The following is a 20,283-nucleotide window of genomic DNA, read 5'->3' on the forward strand; positions in this document are numbered from 1 at the left end:
AAAGTAGTAGAATGGCCGATGTAAAGCTGTAAGGAAACTGATAACTGGAGCGAACTGATGAAGCTGCTTTTATTATAAAGGTTGGCAGACCTGGATCTAGAGTCCCTGACCTCTGACCTCCCTGTGGAGGGGAAGAGAGAAGACTGTTTCCTACAAGTCTCCCTGGAGGGAAACCAAACACTGCTTCTTACTGAACCAGTGTTGGGGTTAAAACATCACAAAGTAATGAGTTACTGTAATCAGATTACTTTTCCCTGTAAAGGAGGAAAGTAAGGCTTTACTGTTCCAGTTTCAGTGATCAGATTACAGTTCCTGATCCAACAGATCAGTCGTTCCTTCCTCTTTACTGTTGTGATATCTGACAGATTCCTCGTCTTCAAACAGATTTACAGCAGAGTGACATGAGGAGCCACACAGCGGCTCTTCCAGCTCTTTCCCTGTTTTTCAAAACGATTTTCTCATCTCACTGTAAAATTAGTTTTGGACAGCGGTGGAAGAAGTACTCTGATACTTAAGTAAAAGTACCAGTACAGCAATGTAAAAATACTCCATTACAAGTAAAAGTCCTGCATGAAAACTCCTACTTAAGTAAAAGTACATAAGTATTAGCAGCAAAATGTAGTTAAAGTATTAAAGTCAAAGTAGTGGTTTGGTCCCTCTGACTGATATTTTATTATATATGACATCATTAGATTATTAATACTGAAGCATCAGTGTGTAAGCAGCATGTTACTGTTGTAGCTGCTGGAGGTGGAGCTAGTTTGAACTACTTTATATACAGTTAGCTAGTTTAGTCCAGTGGTTCCCAACCCAGGGGTCGGGCCCCGCCAAAGGGTCACCGGATAAATCTGAGGGGTCGTGAGATGATTAATGGGAGAGGAAAGAAGAAAAAACAAAGTTCTGACACACAAATCTGTTTTCAATTTTTGGACTTTTTCTCTAATCTTTGATTTTTGCTGAAATATTGGATCATTTGAACGTTTATTGAAATGAAACCATGTGAGGTTTAGAGGGAAAAATCACTATTTGGTGGAGCTGTTAACAACTCATAGACATCTGAAATGTGACCCGACTACACACTGCTTTTTGTAAGACATCAAAAGCCAAAAAGGTTGGAAACCACTGGTTTCATCTTTAACAATGTGTTGTATTTTAAAAGCTTGTTATATTATCCATTGTGTCAAATCTCCATCTGAAAAGTAACTAAAGCTGTCAAATAAATGTAGTGGAGTAGAAAGTACAATATTTCCCTCTGAAATGTAGTGGAGTGGAAGTATAAAGTAGCATCAAATGGAAATACTCAAGTAAAGTACAAGTATCTCAAAATTGTACTTAAGTACAGTACTTGAGTAAATGTACTTAGTTACTTTCCACCACTGGTTTTGGACTTTGTTGCCCCAAAAAGCACAAAAACATTAAGACACATTACGACCGGCGTCATAAATTTCCCCAAACTGAAGAAAAAACAAACCACAGGACATGAAAATTGCAATTTGTTCAACTTTATTGAGAAAAAAAAATAAACCATCACATAGCAGAGCTATTAGTTGATCAATCAGCCGTTGAGAGCTTTGAATAACATCTTCAGTGCAAAAAGAGGAGAACAGTGTTGTGGATGATGGATAAACTAATGGCTCTCCGGTCTAAAAACAAACCCCCGAAAAAAGAACGGTAACAAAAAGGAAAAGAAAAAAAACCCAAATCACCTTTTTAAAAGTGGACATATCTGCACTCCTCGCCTCCGTCCGTTCTCAGCAGCACATGAACCAATTACTTCTATTATTGACATGCATAAAATGTTTTTTTTTCTTATTAACCTGCCGGTGTATTTTTTTTTTAGCAGTTCTCTATTCAAACAGTCAGTTTTAATAGTGAGTGTATAATATTCACAGACCTCGAGTTCCCTACTAGTTATTGGTAAAAGCTCACAGACACGTGATTGCACCATGTTGACCCCGGTTTAAACATGACGGCATGAGGAGAATCTGTGGTTTGAACATGTTTCTTGTTTTTTTTTTCTGGAGTTGGCACCTTCCTGTTGGAGCAGAGCTCGGTACAAAGTGGCTGTGGCTGGTTTCTATACAGATAACATGCTCCACATAAGAGTTCTCAGCCCTTGGCATCTTTTGGAAAAGCAGAGAAAGGGCAGATGAAGACATTTCTAAAAGCATTTGGATCAATTTAAGTTGGGGGGGGAGGGGAAGGGGGTGGCGGGGGGAGGAGGGGGCAAAAATCAAAACAAATTGCTGTTATTGGCTGATGAGAGGAGGTGTGGCCAAATGGGCAAAAAGAACAGTAACTGACAGTTTATTCCAGCTATAAGGAAGTAGATGAGCGGACCGGGATCACATGGCGTACTTCTGAGTCCATTCCTGAGCTGTCTTGTTGTACCTGCAGACAGGAAGGAGACGGGGTCAGATCAGATCAGCAGTCCAGCAGGAGAGACCAGCAGGAGAGACCAGCATGCCTTCTGATGCTTCAACACACACTGCTGCGTTTACATGGAGCCTTTTATCCCACTACAGCAGCCCAGTCAGAATAAAAACGCCTCATATAGAGAGCCTAAGCCCCTCCCCTTCCTCTGTCCCCATGGGACCTTATTTCTGAAAAAATATGTACAGTAGTCAACGGCGAGAGACAAATAATTGTTTGATCCTGTTTGAATTGAGCCATGAATTACACATATGATGTTTTGTCAGTTTAAAAGATCATTTAGCAAGTGAAGAAAGTGTCAGTTTGTGGTAAAACAGTAAAGTAAAGTTTAGTTTAGTGTTTCAGGCTCAGTGAACTACATCTCTGTCTCACCGACACCAACATGAAGGAAACATAGGAAACACACAGCATGGCGTTAACGTTAGCCCCCACTGTACTGAAACTATCCTGAAGCAGTTTAAATCCCTTCTTCCTGTCTACCTTGCAGGTTGTGTATAATACTCCTGCTGTCTGAGAGGGACTGAGCTTCAGGCTCTGGGAGCTTGTGGAGAGAGAAAGTTATGATGTCACTTACACCACTTTTGGGTGTGTCGTCTTTCTAATTATGTATTTTCACAGTCTGATACTTCAACAGTTTTACCACAAACTGACACTTTGTTGACTTGCAAAATTATCTTTTAAATTGACAAAACATCATATGTGTAATTCATGGCACAATTCAAATGGGATCAAACAATTATTTGTCTCTCGCCGTTGACTACCGTACATATTTTTCAGAAATAAGGTCCCATGGTGGACAGTGGAAGGGGAGGGGCTTAGGCTCTCTCTGAACACCTTGATGAGACTAAACCGGCCCGATCCGAATTCAATTTCATTCAGTTTCAGAGTGATGGTTTAACACTTTTATAATCTGGTCGATGGATAAAATTTTGACATGTAAACACTCGTTCTGATCACTTTCTCTGGCTGAATATCTCGACTTTTTCCCATTTGATGTAACGATGTCAATGACGTTTACTTTTTTCTGGGAGAATTTGAACGGCTGAGCTTGTTATGAACCTCAGGGCACTCGGGCTCCATGAAGGAGGTGCAGCCTGTTTTTATATCCGGTGCTGACTCCGCCCACCCGGGGACAGTTTCAGGGTATGCTGATGGAAATTACAAGTGGACCCGATCATTTCAGGGGCAAAACAAAACGTTTGTTTCTGACACTTCGTATGTTCTGACAGAAGTGCTGCTTGTGGCGGAATCTTCAATCGGAATGAATATTTTTTCATACAGAAGGAAAAAAGGTAACACTTTACAATAAGGGTACATTAATTAAGGGTTAGTTAATGCTTAATAAGTGTTAGTTAGTGCTTAATAAGCATTAACTAACCCTTAATTAACAGTTAACTAATGTCTTTGGTAGTAATTTCCTAACGTGTTCATGTTAACTAAGGTATGAATTTATACATTATTTAATGGTTTATAAAGATGACTATTAAATAATGTATAAATTAGTAAATGATTACCAGACACATTAGTTAACTGTTAATTAAAGGTTAGTTAATGCTTATTAAGCATTAACTAACCCTTTATTAATGTACCCTTATTGTAAAGTGTTTATGTAAAATACGGCTCATGTAACTGCAGCTACTGACAACAAAACCAGACCCAAGATGCTTTAAAAACCAAAACACAATCTGATCACAGCAACAGTCCGCCGGTCTCCTGCTTCTGATGTCAGACACAAACCTGTCAGTGAAGAAGCTGCATCTTCACCTGCTGGAGTTTCAATATGTTCAGTTGGTGTAATAATTATTTTCTGTAATATTCGTCTTATTCCTACTAAATTTAAATCTGACTGTTGCGGGAGCTAACGAGCCTTAAAGGACAGTTCCAGTCTGATTGGAGTTTCTGCTCATTTCCTTCACTCCCTCCCTGTTTTCCATCATGTTAGCAGATATTTGATATTTTAGTCTTAGTTGTTTTTCACAGTAAATATTCTGGAACAAACTGTCTAAATATTACGAGCAGCAGCAGTTTAAATCTAGCTTTACTTTCTGTTTCATGTTCCAGACTGTAGCTGGAGGAAGAGTCTTGCTTTAGTCTGTTGTCTTGACTGGGTTGATTGACAGGAGGCGGGGCCTAACGGAGCCACAGAGAACGATAGCTATTGGTTGAAAGATTTATTTTGGAAAGTAAGAAGCAGAAAAGAAACAAGTAAGGAACCAGAAGTAGCGTCTTGCCTCTTCTTGGATTCTCTTTACCGACTGAATCCAGCTGTTTTCTCTGCTGTTTGGAATTGAATGGAAGTGAATGAGACAGAGGTTTGGAGACGCAGATTAAAAAATATCTGTAATCATGGAGCAGCAGGTAAAAACTGTCAGAATTAACATTACAGGCATGAACAAAACGCTGGAACTGTCCTCTCTGGTCAGAACACCTGAACCAAACACACTACTGAGTCTTTGTGTTTGACCCATGCTTTGAATTAACGTGCTTTAAAAAGGCAAATCCAAGCTTCTGGAAAGTTTCAAACAACATTTTCCCCCGAGCAGGAAGACTGAAATACAGCCAGCAGTCCCAGAAGTGACGATCACAGTCCGCCCCGTCCGGCCAGGCGGGCCGGTGAGTAAATCTAGAACCTGGTCTGCTTCATTAGTAGTTTTATCGATGCAGAGTAAACAGACGAAGCGACCGGGCGGACGGGCCTTACCCTCACAGCATGGCATACTTCTCTGTCCACTCCCTCGCTAGTTTGTTATACCTGATGGAGGAGCAGGAGACTCGGGTTAAAAGCCTCTGGGTTGCCTGTTTGCAGCAGCTTTTCTCCCCCATTTTTAGTGTGAAGTGTTATACCGGTTATTCCAGGTCAAGATCAAGCTGGGAAACGGCCGCCAGTCTCCAGAGAAATGCTAAGAAATGTTTGTCTGGTAAGTTCGTCCACTCTCCAGGTAACCAACCAGCTTCTGTAGTCCTGTTCTAAACCTCCAGCTGGCTGCTAAAACCAGGGTTCCTACACATTTTCAATTAAAAAATTCCATACTTTTTCCAGACCTTGATTTGTTTTGAAAATTTTGTCTGGTGTTCAATATGATTTACGCAGATAGACATCTTGCCCCTGCTAACTAGGTCATATCACTGTATAGATGAAGATTGTTCTTCACAGAGACAAATATCAGAATATGTGAGATGATTGGCAGGGTTCCTACCAGGTTTACATTTTGAAATTCCATATTTTTCCCAGACCCTATGTTCTTGACCGGATTTGATTTTGGTGGGTATTTGATATAATGCATGCTGACAGCGGCTGGGTAATAAGAGCGTCCCTCTATCTGAACATTATTCTTCACATCAACAAAAACTGTGGCTCTACAACAACATAAAAGCTAGAATTATGTGTGTCCCAAAATATTCAAGACCTGGAAATTATCAAATTCATTTTTAATACTTTTCCAGACTTTCCAGACCTGTGTAGGAACCCTGTCCAGGTAACCAACCAGCTTCTGTAGTCCTGTTCTAAACCTCCAGCTGGCTGCTAAAACAGTGAAAGTGGCTGCTGGATTTTGAGGATTTACCACAGGACATGTAAAATGTCCTTTGCTTTGTAGGGAAAACTTAACCGGTTGATACGAGCAAAGAGAAATGATTATCTCTAGTAGTGGTACAGTAGTAGCCTTTAGCCTGCACAGCAATGCCAGACTGAAATAGCTGAAATCTAATGGAAAAAAAGGCTTGAAAACTTAACCAGGAATCTGGAAAAATTCATGAACTGCATCTATTCAGCAGTGACAGTGAACATGACTCCACTATCATGTAGAGGTGGAACATGTTCATACTGAATACATTCAGAAATAATTACAAAGATGGGACAAATTTTTGGGAACTAATTTTTGGCGACCTGTTTTCGTTGATGGGAACTCATTGATTTCCGTTTTGTAGATGAGAACTTGCTTACTGGTTTCTATTTTATAGATAGGAACTTACTGGTTTGTTTTGAAGATAGGAACTCATTGATTTCCATTTTGAAGATGGGAACTTGCTTATTGGTTTCTGTTTTGTAGATGGGAACTTACTGGTTTCTGTGTTGTACATGGGAACTTACTGGTCTCCGTTTTGTAGATGGGAACTTACTGGTTTCTGTTTTGTAGATGGGAACTTACTGGTCTCTGTTTTGTAGATGGGAACTTACTGGTTTCTGTTTTGTAGATGGGAACTTACTTAATGGGGTCTGTTTTGTAGATGCGGGCGATCTCTGGCACTAGCGGGTCGTCAGGGTTTGGGTCACATAACAGAGAACAAATGGACAAAAGGACTGCAAAGAAAACACAAAATCATCAGGTTACCAAGGTGTGAGTTAGAAAACAAATGCCTAAAGCACAGCAGTACTAAATTAATATTAAAATGGATTCTATTACCGTAAAATATCAGATTCACAATCCCTTTATTTTCTAAATACAATAAATGTACAGGAATTTGTCTCCAACACTGATGCAGGAACATACAGTTTAAGTTTAATTCCAAAATGAGATCTCCACTATTTGGGAATAATAATAAAAAAAAAAAAACATCCTCAACTCTCAGAAAATAACTGCTGTTGTGTATAGTAAACCTGCTACAGTTTACTATGAAAGCTGTGACTCATCTTAAGACATAAAAGTTTTTAAAATTTGTTTGAGATTCTGAATTTCAGGCAGCAAAACACTTCTGATGTGGATTTGACATTTTGGAATGAAATTTGATAACATGGGATACTGCTGGTAAACAGGTAATATGAGCTGTGCTTCATACAGAAAACATGGAAAATAACACTTGTCGTCATATTTTATAATAAATGTAAAGTATGATTATTAAGATGCAGTAAGGTGTCAGTGGAGGGGAAAGGGAAGCTGCTTCTGCACCATAAAGAGTCACTTTAGTCTTTTCAACACCTGACACTGGATATTTACAGTAAAGAGAGAATATTTACTCTGAAGAAAAGGCCAAGTCCTTCCCAAGGACCGAAAACAAACAAAATGCATTCAAACAGCACAGCAGAGTGATGGGACTACACTGCACCTTCCATCCATTTACACTTTCAACATCTACTGAGCTTAAAATGAGTCTCAGATACAAAACCATTTCAAATGTACAGCGGCGTTATCAAGAACACAAAGTTTAAAAATAAACAGAACAGCAATCTCTCAGAAACGAGCAGGAGATGCGTAATAAAAAACTAAGAAATGAAATGCGGCTTCTTGCTCTGCATCACGGCTCAAACCGCTCCGACACCAACAAACTGAATTTAGGATGAAAGAGTCTCTCACCTTTAGAGATAGTTAATGCTGGAGACCACTGCGATCTCAAAATATCCAAGCAGATGCTGCCATTACTGTTAATATTTGGGTGATAAATTCTTGTCGTGAAGGCGACCTGGAGGAAGGAAGGAAGGAAGGGAGAGAAATGACTCGGTGGACTCGGAACAGGAAACAGGAAAGATAGCGTTAACCTCAACGCGTCAGGTTATCAATAATGTTACACATAGAAGACATTCATAGTACTTCACAGAGGGGAGAGTGATGGAGGAGCCGACTGACCTTGGGTGGTTTGAAGGGATAATCTGTAGGGAAATGAATAGTCAGGAAAAATACGCCGCTCTGGTAGGGACTGTCATTCTGCAACAGGAAAACACAAGGAGACATCAGAGGACAGACAACAGCTCCAAGTTAGACATTCACACTGTTTTGTTTATTTGTTTATTTGTTAGGATCCCCATTAGCTTTGCCCTAAAGCACAGCTAGTCTTCCTGGGGTCCACATTTAAAAACATACATTAAACATTACAGTCAACACAAATGGCAAACATAAACATACAGTACTGTGCAAAAGTCTTAGGCACCCTAGATTTTTTATATCAGTTTTGTCTTAGATATTTATTTGTTTTCTGCATTAGTGTGTCAGTAGACTGCTCTTTCTAGTAATTTTTTATATTTAGAAACTTTTCATTTCATTATTTTTGAAAGCATCTTCGCTTTATGGATTTTTTTTTTTACATGTGCCTAAGACTTCTGTACAGTACTGTATATTAAAAAATAACATTAATATGTATGTTTCCTTATTTGCTTTTTAAACATTGATTTATGTGTTAATTTAGTCAGTAATAGTAGTAAAGAATTCCATGTTTTCATTGCTCTATATACTACTGTGCGTTTAAGGAGATTAGTGTTTGCCTTGGGAAGTGAAAACCGGCCTTTTGTTGCCTGTCTGGTGGCATAATGTATATGACTCTAAATTGTTTTAATTGACTGTACTGATATGATAAGAGTTTTTGATTGCAAAACTTTCCATGTTGAGAGAAGCCGCCTTGCTCTGTACTAGCTGCAGTTTGCTTAAATCTTTTTTTGTGGCATTCGGCCATATTATCCGGCAGTAATCAAGCTCCTACTTTGCTCCCTGGACATGGAATAATCTGCAGAGCATACTACATCTTAATAAACTAGAAAAATTTAAAGCCATGTTAAAAGTCCATGTAACTGAGAAATGCAACTGCCTTAATTGAGCTGGATATAGTCTCTTCCTTGTGTGCTTGATGGTTATATTCCCTGTCTGTTGTATTTTATTTCTATTTAAACTATAACTGTAACTGATGTTTGTATTCCCTGTCTGTTGTGTTTTATTTCTATTTAAACTGTAACTGGTGTGCTGTCTTGGCCAGGTCTCCCTCAGAAAAGAGATTTCAATCTCAAGGGACCTCCTGATTAAATAAAGGTTAAATAAATAAATAAATAAATAAAATAAGATTATTTAATACAAGTTTAGTTAAATCAGGCATAAGATATTTTCTGCATCGCCTTACTACAGCTAATGCTTAACTACAGTTAACCAAGACGGCTCCTGGACTGTTCTGTAGTCTTACATGTGGTCCCAGAGGTGAGTCAGTACCACAGCGCCTGATCTGAGGAACAGTTTTTCCAGAGCCGGTGCTTTATTTTGTTGTGTTTCGCATCATATTCACCTTTGACCCCTTTCCACCTGCTGTAACATGCGTTCTGGGTGAGCGGATTGTGATCCGATGCATAAAACCCAGGTGTAACTGCATCCTGATCTGATCTGAACTCAAACCACCTCCGGAAGTCAGAGACGCATTTGACCACATCAACAAAGAAGTGTAGATGCAAAGCGTCTTCGATCCACATGTAGGAACTAAGTGAACAGAAGTTACCTGCTACTTCTTCCTGTAACAGAAGTGAACTAAGTAAACTAGCAGTCTTCTTCTCCACTTATATGTATATTGTCTAAGATGATCTCTTTCTCTGTTTTGAAAAGTAAGAAAAAGTGTGTATAAAAATGCCATTTTCAACCCTGTTCCACCGACATATAGTCATTGGATCAGGGAAGTCATGTACCATCTTAAATTGGAGAAGATCAGATATACTGTCAGAGGGTCTACGAGGAAATTTCATACTATTTGGCAGCCTTTCTTCACCTTTGTTGAGGATATGGAAGCTGACAGCATGATAATGTAACCAATTTTTCTGTCATTTCATTCTATTTGTGTTATTTATTTTCCTTTTATGGATGTCTGGCTATGTATAATGTTTATATGTGTGTGTCTGGTATTTGGGGGGTGGGGGATTCGATTAAGTTTCTTTTTCTTTGTCTGTTGGACCTGTTTGGACCTGCGATATAATGTGAAAAATTAAAATAAAAAGCCATTTTCTTAGCACTTGCCGTCCCAAGGATGCATGAGGGGAAGTGACTTGTGAGGGAAAGAGAAATCCAATCCCAGTGTGAATGCATGAGAACTTTCTGACTTTCTGACATCTGAATGTAATCCAGCTACAAAGACATCTGAACACAATCCAGATACAAGACTCATGTTACTGCAGGTGTGAAGAGGCCACTGATGACTCTGATGAAGTAAATCTTTGTACAAACTACTGTACTGACACTCAGATTACATTCGTTTTATATTTTAGCATCAAATTATGCAAGTTATGATCCAAGATTATCATATGCTCAGTGTGTTCGCTCTGCTAGCACACGAGAGCAAGCGGAGTAAGTTGTGCGTTTTCATTTTAATATTTTTCAAGGCTTTAAATTTAGAGCATTTAAGACTTTTCAGACTTTCTAAAACCCGCAGATAAACCGATTAGCTGAACTTGGTGCCTCAAAAGTAGGCATGCAATTTTTAACAATAATAATAAAAAAAAAGAAATCTGTATAATTATCGTCTTTTTTAACTTTAGTCATTTTAACTAAGTCATTTTTATTTTTTATTTTTAGATTAAATTTGTATTTAATAATTCAATGAGTAAGTATATAAAAAGTAATGTATGTAAAGTAATGTATATAAAAATGTCTACTTTTGAAACCCTAACCCAATATAACTATAACTACCTGGTACCCAGTCACATCATGATCGTACCCATAATGCTTTAGTGTTAACCCCCGCTGTAATTCAGAGCAGTTTGATACTTACAGGCCCCATAATAGTAGCTTGCCAATGAAACACTGGAAGAGGAAGAGAAGTGGGATTAATAATCAGAGGCGAGTAGAGTCAGCCGGACGAGCTGCAACACTTTCATGTCTTTATGTCTTTATGTGAGGAAGTTTTAAAAATAAAATCGTCTTACTGTCATCGCCGACGGGCCCGGCTGAACACTGAGCCGGAGGGTCTCTGGCCAGGTCGTTTAGCTCCTGAGGGTCAGGAAACAGACAGGAGAGGAACAGAAGAGACAGACGGAAAAGAGGAAAAAGAAAAAAGTACATGAAGAAAGAGAACAAAGAAATAGAGAGAGAAAAGAGAGAGGGGTGCTGATTAGAATCCAGTGCCATGTTAATCCCATCACACACACACAAAATTACATTTTTGTATTATGATAGCAGGAGTGTTCCAGACAGGAAAAGTTCAGAGTTTGATCGATTTTCTGATGTGGATCAGAAATAAACTCCCAAGAATTCATAAGAAATACCAAAACTATCAGGGAATACCAGGGACTTTTGACCAACAGGTCACTTTTAACAACAATAATAAAGTTTATATGGCACTTTTCAAAATAAAAGCTGCAAAGTGCTTTAGCTGGCAGTAAAGAGAAACAGCAAAAATACTGAGGAAAACTACAATACAATATTGATAATATGATAAAAATTAAAGAAAATAATTAAGTTCACTATAAAACATGTTGAGTTAAATTATGAAAAGAGGAGATGTATCCATTTCCAACTTGTTTCATCTATTTAGTAAAACCTGAAAGGGGAAAATTAACCTTTTTCCCCCAGTTTAATAAACTTTCAAAACAAAGGGTTCACAAAGTGCTGAACAGAAAGAAATAAAATTAAATATAAAAAAATATATATGATAAAAACTAAATTAAAAAAACAATAGAATAAAATGCAATAAAACACACCATGCTGGTGAGTTTTTAACTGTTTAAAACTGCTGTAATGTGAAAAACATCACATGCTGCAGGGCGGATAAACAGAGAGAGAGAGAGACACAGAGAGAGAGAGAGAGAGACAGAGAGACAGAGAGACAGAGAGACAGAGAGAGAGAGAGAGAGAGAGAGAGAGAGAGAGAGAGAGAGAGAGAGAGAGAGAGAGAGAGAGAGAGAGAGAGAGAACCTAGCTGCTGTTGAATAAATCAACACATAGTGAAGAGACAGAGTTTTGCCTCTGAGCGATTCAGAGCCTCAGTGTGTCGTTGTTCTGCTGCAGGACGAGAGCGAGCGAGTGAGGAAAAACACTAACTCCAGGAATCTGACATCAGACCTGGAGAGGAAAACCTGATTCTCACCTCTGTGTTGGAGAAGATGACTCATGTTTAATACACCGGCTAAAATACAATCTGATTATTTTGTTTAATCAGGCTTCATTAACTGGGAACAAATTCATGTTACTATGTTTTTGGCATCTTATATATCAAGTTCTAGACTTTTCTTAGATCGGAACAATTAATCGAAAAAAAGAAAAAGAAAATGGAAATTACAGTATAACTTAAGGACTATAAGGATTTTAGAGCTGAAACAAAAACGACTCCAGACTGTACAGAACTCAGCTGCCAGGCTTCTAACCAGAACTAAAGCCCTATTCACACAGGACTAGTATTACCTGGGGACCTCTAGTAATTTGTAATAATTGCGGAGGTCGTCTGTGATCTTAATCCCGTGCGAATCTGCCATGTGCGTAATTTGTAAAATAAAAATTCCACCGCAAATTACCTACCATACTTCGCCAAACACAGAGGTCATGTGATAATATCAGTCCCGTGCGAACCGGCATCTCGGTGATTTGGGGTTTTCTCCGCGCCTGTTTTCTGCCTCTTTTCCGTCGAGAATTATGGAGACCCCTTCACAGAAAGAGCAAACTCAAATCCATCAGAAGAGCGAAATCTCTAAACATGACGAGATGGATGCGGTAAGGAACATTCTGACATCATATCCGGGGGATAATGTCAGTAAATTTGAGTAAAATACAGACTTCGCTAATCCCGTGTGAATGCATCACAGGAAACACAGATGTCGGGGGGTTAATTTCTAAATCACATGTGGTCCCCAGGTCATACTAGTCCCGTGTGAATAGGGCTTAAGAGGCACGATCACATCACACCTGTTTTAGCCTCTTTACATTGGCTCCCTGTTTGTTTTAGGATTGATTTTAAGATGTTATTGATTACCTTTAAGGCTCTTCATTACCTGGCTCCAGATTATATCTTAGACCTTTTAATGCCTTATGAATCTTTGCGTAGTTTGAGATCCTGGGGCAGAGGCCTTCTGTCCCTTCCAGAGTCCAGGCTGAAAACTAAAGGGGGCAGAGCCTCTGCCATCAGGGCCCCGAGGCTCTGGAAGGACCAGCCCGAGGAAATAAGGCCGTCTGAGTCAGTGACTGCGTTTACATGGATTTGAGTATCCCGGTTTTGATCATATTCAGGATATGGCGTTTACATGGAACACAGAGAAATCTGGTTATTCATATCCCCGTACACATGACAAATACTAGCATCCCTGTTACTGATTACTGCATGCTGTTGGCGCCTGTGATGTTTACAACACAAACCGGCAATTTTAAAATCATTAATCTGATATTCCTCTGTAACTGTTAACCTTTAATTAATTTGACTGTTTTGTTTTGATGTTTGGCTGTAGTAATGTTTCTTTAGTATTTTCCACCTGACCTGTCTTGCTCCACTGTGCGTGTTGGAACCCGGCCTCCTGTAGTCTGTCTCTACAGACTTGAACAGGTCAGCATGTCGATGCTTTCTCCATCTAAACTGCCGAGTATATTTCATTCTTTCATCACCGAAAGACAAAACTCTGTTTCTTCATCGCTCCAGAAGTGAGACGCTCTCGTTGTTGTTGTTTGTGTTTTTCTGTTCCGTCTCTCGGCTGAAGCGGCGCCTGCTCAGGTAGTCTGCAGCGGTCAGAAACCTGGATCAGATGTTTACATGCAACAGGATCCCGGTTTCTGCAGTACTCCAGCTAGCATAATCTGGTTTCTCAAAACCGGGATAAGGGCTTATCCAGGTTTCTGAAATCGGGATATGATGTTTACATGCGCAAACAAAACGGGATACTTCATAAACCCGATCATAACCGTGAGACTCAGTCCATGTAAACACAGTCAGCGTCTTCTTTCAAGTCTCTTCTTAAAACATACTTTTATCAGAAAGCATTTCCTGATTTTACCTGAGCCGCCTCCTTATTTTATTTTATTTTTATTTTTTTTATTTCATGTTTATTATAATTTTTTAATTTTGTGTTTTTACTCCCTTTGTGTTTATGTTTATGGCTTTTAGTTCATTCGAATCTCTTGGTGCTTCTAATGTGTTCTGTTTTTACTGTAAAGCACTTTGTAACCGTGTTTTGAAAGATGCTATATAAATAAAGTTTATTATTATTATTAGAGCTGCAGATAATCTTTGGCCCATGAATCAAAACCTTTCATCGACTCAGTCAGTCTGCACACCCACCTGTGCAGCAGCAGCACACCACACACACACACACACACACACACACGCACACTAGGCCGGTTCAACAGTGTCTGACTGTCTTTGCTCTTATCGCTGCTGTTGTGTTTCAGCTGTTTGTTGTTTGACTCTTGGATCGTTTGAGTTTCCTGTTTCTAAATGTCAGCAGGCAGGTAACTGTAAAACCAAGCTGCTGCTGTCAGCTGTTTGTTTATCTGACGAGGTCAAAGTTTAAAGAGAGGCAACAAGCAGCCAGGCTACTGCTTAAAAATAAATCACTGAACGGCTAATTAGGTTAATAAACTGGACACCGGGTATAGCAGTATATTGGCCTGTTTTTATTTCACGAGGCAATGCAATCCCTGATGTTAAAGTGACAGCTGTGGACCGATAGATGACTGATCAGCTCCTTGGTATCAATAAGAAAGCGGCTTCGGAGCCAAACTGTGACTTTACTGTTAATTAAAAAACCAGCATGAAGATCGGTGCCAGGACGGTAAATTAGCCCCGGCCAGATGCCGCTAAATCTTCAGTCCATCAGACGCTCTGGCAGCCGATGAATCTCTGTCTGAAGGTTCATTTCTGATATTAAAAAAAATCAGGAATCCATCACCGGCTGTGGCTGATGGGAGGAAAGGTTTGATCCTACGCCGCTACACCCGAGACAAAACTCAGTTCCTACACTGACACGGATCCTGTTGAGCTTCTCACCCACTTCTGCTTTGTGAATCAGGTGCGTTTCCTGCTGAGGAGGCTGACCGTTCACGCACCAGCTTCAGCCGGATGCATGTAAATATCTTCTCACGGTGGGCGAGCTGCTTGGCCGGGGGAGTGATGTAAAGGCGGCGAGCTGCAAACACACAGGAAGCTGCGGCCGGGTTTGTTACCGGGACGAAGCGTCGGCGTTGGCTAGCACACAGAGCCAGATGGGTGATGAACACGGCTAACAGGACGGAAATGACTACCAGACAGCAGTCAAGTTAGTCTACTCTACAGATAACCATCATTTAGAAACCTATTTTAACATCTATTCTGAACAAAAACACAAATGCAACAACTTTAAAGATTTGGCTTGGTCACACTCTCAATTAAGAGAAATTCTGGGCCAAAGGAGAAACGAGAAAACAAAGCTGAGTACAAGATTTGAGAGAAATAAGCTTTAACGTGGAAAAATTATGGGATATTTCAATTTAAAACATGGGACTAAAACGTTACATGTTTCATTTATATTTTTGTTCAGTATAGTCAGCTGGTAGCTAGTGATGGACGATCTGCTTCTCTCACGATACGATTCAATTCGTGATCTGAGGTTCAGGATTCAATACAACCAGGATACAATGTGATCAATAAACAGTCTGACTGTGCAGAATTCTGTTTATTTCTGAGACTCAAATCTTTCTAGTGATGCCATTGGCTGCTAGAATGTAAACAATTTAAAAGTGTCATTACAAAGTGACAATAATATAATTTGGATGGAGAGCTGGTAAGCTGGTAACATATCCCTACTGGTAACATAGTGGAAGTGGGAGGCATGTTAAGTCTTCTTTACACAGGATTAGTATTATGTTGGGACATCATGTAATTAATGAATCACCCAAACCTGTGTTTCGTAAAACACATTCACGGGATATAAGTGAAGCTGAAACCAAAATCACCGGTGTCCCGGACACAACTAAGGTCAAGAGTTTGATATTTGTGCTGAAAATGTGTTCAAACTCTTCTACAGATTCCACAACTGCCTCCGTTCTTCATGACAGAAGGAAGACAGAAGTTGCACGTCGACAAGAAGAAGCAACAGAAGTTGCACACCAAAAACAAATTGCATCTGAAATTGCTGAGAGTTCGATTTGCATGGGATTAGTATTATCAGTGGAGCCGTCTTCACCAAAACACAAGAGGTCATTCATGCGAGAGATTTTACTTCACAGATACGGCAGATTCACATGGGATTAAAATCACAGACGATCTCCACAATGACTTCAAATCAGTGGACGTCCCCAGGTGATATTACTCCGGTGTGAACAGGGTTTTAGTCTGTCAGGTACCTCGACAGGTAACCAGCGATCAACTTCATGTGAAAGGTTCCTCTCTCCTCCAAGCATCAGCCAGGTGAAACAGAACAATGTGCAGGTGAATGTTCCCAGCAGAGGTCTGGATTTACCGGCCTGGCTGTCAGTCAGCCTCAGGGTTTCCCCAGTGCATTACAGGCCAGCTGTCATGAATTGTGATGGCTGGCGCCAACGTGGTTTAGCTAAATTATACAATAATTATTAACAATGAAAATCCATGATAAAAAAAGTTCCCAGAAATTTGGAACACAGCTCTACTTTGCCTCCAGGCCGCTTTCTGTTTAGATCACTGTAACTTGTGATGCGTAAAGCTCCGGGTGATCCGCCATGTTCATCGCTTTCAAGAGTCACCGCAGAAGTCCCGCCTCTCCACTGATCTGATTGGACAGTAGACAAAAACAAGCAGGTAATCCGTGATAAGCTGTGACCAGTTTGGCGCCTGCTGAACTGAATCACCTGGGATTTGAGTCGGGGTCTCTGCTGTGGGAAACCCTGAGGATGATTTACCAGCCGAGCTGAAGTGACGCAGCAGGCCGGCTCTCTGCGTTCACATTGCAAGCCTTAGTGCTCAATTCAGATTTATTGCTCAGATCTGATTTTTTTGTGTGGCTGTTCACATAATTTTTTAAATGTGGCCAATAACAGATTCCAGTGTGAACTGGTCACGGTCCTGAACTGACCCGCATACGCAAAAGAACGACAAAGACGTGACACGCAGCTCGCTGTCGTATGAAGTAAACATGGAGGCCACTGAAGTCGGCGTTTACAATTTCATTTATAAGTCGATGTGCAGTGGAAGCCGGCGAATTCGTGAGCAGATGATAATGAGGACGAGGATGAGGAGAAAGAGAGCCAAATTTTGAATTATGGCTTTTTGTGGAGCGATGGCTGCTACTTCTGTACGGAGGTGTGTGTGGATGCGGAGTCGGAGCCAGGAGTGGTGGATCGTGACGTGAATGGCTTCACTGAAACATTTCATCCAAAATTTCACCCCACATACTTCTGAGGTCGAACACACTGTCCCTCCACTGACTGCCTCCATCACAGCTGTCTTCCATGTTTGTATTCAGAGTGACTCGAGTCGATCTCGAGTGACGACATGAATTCCGATATGACTGTTCAGACTGAGGTCGCATTGCTAAAAATCAGACCTGTATTTGATTTAGGACCACATATGAAAGTGGCCCAAATAAGAATTGAAAAGATCAGATTCCATGTGATTTGTGCTGTTCACACATGCTCGGTATATTTTTGGGACCGACCGACTCACACCAGCTAATATACACAGATTTGACAAGAAGCGGGAAAAAATATAAAAAGAAATTTGCTTTTTGTATTTTTATATCAAAATAAAATTACTGTATTTTTTGTGATTACTTCATGCTGTGCCTGTCAACGACAAAAATTCAACCAATAATATTTTTGAACTCCCCTCAACTGGAAATCTTAATCTAAACCTTAATTACACACAAAACAATGAATTGTTGAAATCCATAATGTGGAAACTGTTGGCAGTCTGTCTTCTCTCTGCGATGGAGTAAAGCGATGCGGACTGAAAACATTGCAGCTCGGTTGTGATGCATGAAGAAAAAGAAGAAAAGCGGGTTGAGCTGAAGAGAAGCGGTGATGTGGCACCCGGGGGCGTCATCACAGATCTACATCATGTTGTTCTAGATCAGACAGATAGAGGATGGTGTCACTTCCATGACCATGAAGGACCAACATGGCTTCCACATTGCCATCATGTGTCAGGTTTGTAACGCTCCATTCACATATGGAAGAAAGACTCGGCACAATGTGACGGTTTAAAGCATCGACTTGGTTTACAACCATTAAGACGCCATGATTGTAGTTTTCTGTATTTTGGTTTCTCCTGATCAGCTGTTTCACTCTCAACACACATGAACTGAGTGATGAAACAGCTGACTTCATGTTTTACAGCAAAACAAACACTGTAATGTGAACCACAAACCAGAAACCCAGACTGTGTTGTGTCTTGCCACAGTATTTTAAGAGCTGTGATCACAAAATGACTTGCATGATGGAAATCATTACTCTTGTTTTATTTGAAATGAATCTCATTCCTACACTTGACATCAGTGGATTCGTTGCCATGTTTACCGCCTGTGTCGAAACACTTCCATGATTCATGACGTCAAGTGGGAAAAATCAGAGCCTACAAAAGTCCCGCACGTATCCTGGTTGTAATCCCCACTACGAGGCTGACATGGAGGCCTACGTTTTCCCCCCAATCAGCAGTTCACATTTAGTGTAAATTCAATATGACATGAACACGGCACAAACCCCGAGTTCCCAGGTAGTATTTACCTTCTGAAAGCTGAGTGAACAGTATTTTCTGTCGTATTTACCCGTTGTTCCCATACGATGTGAACGCAGCATTAGAAAACAGACTGAGGCACAGTCTATTACAGATGGGTAAGCAGCAGCAGTCTATTTTTACGCCATGAGTCTAGTGGACAGAAGGGGAGAGAGGCCCGGACAGGATCCAGCTCACTGGGACAAGACACACTACTTATGTGACAGGGTTTGGGTTTCCTGGACCAAACCTGCTGTGTGTTGGTATGTGACATATAGCCTGCACTCCCTGCTCATCTTTCAGGTTTGAATGACTTGGAGACGAGAAACAGTCACCAACACGGCTCAGATCAGGCAGGTTAGGAATTCACACACTTGACTGTGACTGTGAGCATGAATTGAAAGAGAAACCTCAGATTGGAAACCGTTCAGGTTAATCCCGATGATTGTAAATTGTGAACAAAATGACACTCTATACCAAATGTCCATCTGAAAGACTGGGTGTTACTCCACTATGTTAATGAGGCTGGATGAAAGCAGGCGATAGGACACTTCTGAAGGCCTGACTGGAGCTACAGCTAAAGCTGAAGCTAACATTAGGTCAGTAAATTGGACCATTGTTTGGACTGAGCCCAGCTACAGCCCCGCCACAGGGATTTTGGCCAAATGCTGCTTACTGTCGAAACAATTAATATGAACCTAACAATGACATACTAGCTGACTAGTTCCGTTCCCGTATTGCTGTATAACCCATATAATCGCGATTATTAACGTTTTCTATCAAATGTTTGTGTGTCATCCAGACCGACTGCTTCAGTGTGGTGGAGAGCAAGCTAGCTACAAGCTAGCGCTAGCATCCACATATTCGGCAGCTAGCGTTAGCGACAAACACTGGTGTTCTGTCGACTTCAAAGCAAAAAAAATGTCCACTCGAGTTCATATTAAATGTAAGGAATGTCGGTTATTTACCTTGTTAATTCGCTTTAAAGCCATTGTGTCTGTGTGAAGGGACCGGCTGTCGAGGAGGAGGAGGGTAGGCCAGCTAGGTGATGCTAACTAGCTAGCATCTAGGACTTGGCTGGGTTTTGTGGCTGGCTCGATGCGATGCGCTGGCTAGCTAGGCTACACATACGCCGATTAAACAATAAATGTCAGCGACTTTTTATAACGTCTCCTCGTCTTATTTATAGCTAGAAGTCAGTCGAAACAAAGCAGACTGACTTTCCAACACGTCAGCCTGGCTTCACGCTGCTATTCAGATAACCGACCGCACCAACTCAAAATGTCTTCCGTAGCAGAATACCTATCAAAGATGTGACAGAAGGAGAGAGGTCTCACTCTGTCGCTATTTCCGGTCCGCAAACGCCATCGAGAAAGATGGCGGGAAGAAATTGCAGGCCATAGAGTCTTATAGATGCTTTTAGGGCTTTTCACACAGGACATCCTTAGCCTAGGGTTATTTTAAATTGACCCCGGGCTAACAGTTGGCCGAGGATTATTTTAACCCCTTTTCAGACACAGACATTTAACCCAAGGC

At 40.5% G+C, this 20,283-nt stretch overlaps 1 protein-coding gene across 3 annotated transcripts; it reads right to left on the minus strand.

The window, feature by feature from the left end:
- Positions 1-1,486: 1,486 nt before the first annotated feature.
- Positions 1,487-20,027, minus strand: LOC139638371 (ubiquitin-conjugating enzyme E2 D2-like). Of its 3 annotated transcripts, XM_071512493.1 has the most exons (8): positions 19,716-20,027; positions 11,033-11,096; positions 10,879-10,910; positions 7,995-8,072; positions 7,725-7,830; positions 6,640-6,733; positions 2,305-2,391; positions 1,487-2,123 (listed from the first exon to the last, which is right to left on the minus strand). In XM_071512493.1, exons 1-7 carry the CDS (start codon positions 19,737-19,739, stop codon positions 2,346-2,348), a joined length of 444 nt encoding a protein of 147 aa, XP_071368594.1. In that variant the 5' UTR covers positions 19,740-20,027; the 3' UTR covers positions 1,487-2,123; positions 2,305-2,345. The 3 variants fall into 3 exon arrangements, with proteins under 3 accessions (XP_071368594.1, XP_071368593.1, XP_071368595.1); XM_071512492.1 differs by having other exon boundaries at positions 1,487-2,391; XM_071512494.1 differs by lacking the exons at positions 1,487-2,123; positions 2,305-2,391 and adding an exon at positions 4,051-5,185.
- Between the last annotated feature and the right edge of the window lie 256 nt (positions 20,028-20,283).

Source organism: Centroberyx affinis, unplaced genomic scaffold (assembly GCF_046629955.1).
Source record: "Centroberyx affinis isolate AG114_WGS23_722 - 3 ecotype Tasmania unplaced genomic scaffold, CSIRO-AGI_Caff_v1 ptg006320l_1, whole genome shotgun sequence".
NCBI lineage: Eukaryota > Metazoa > Chordata > Actinopteri > Beryciformes > Berycidae > Centroberyx > Centroberyx affinis.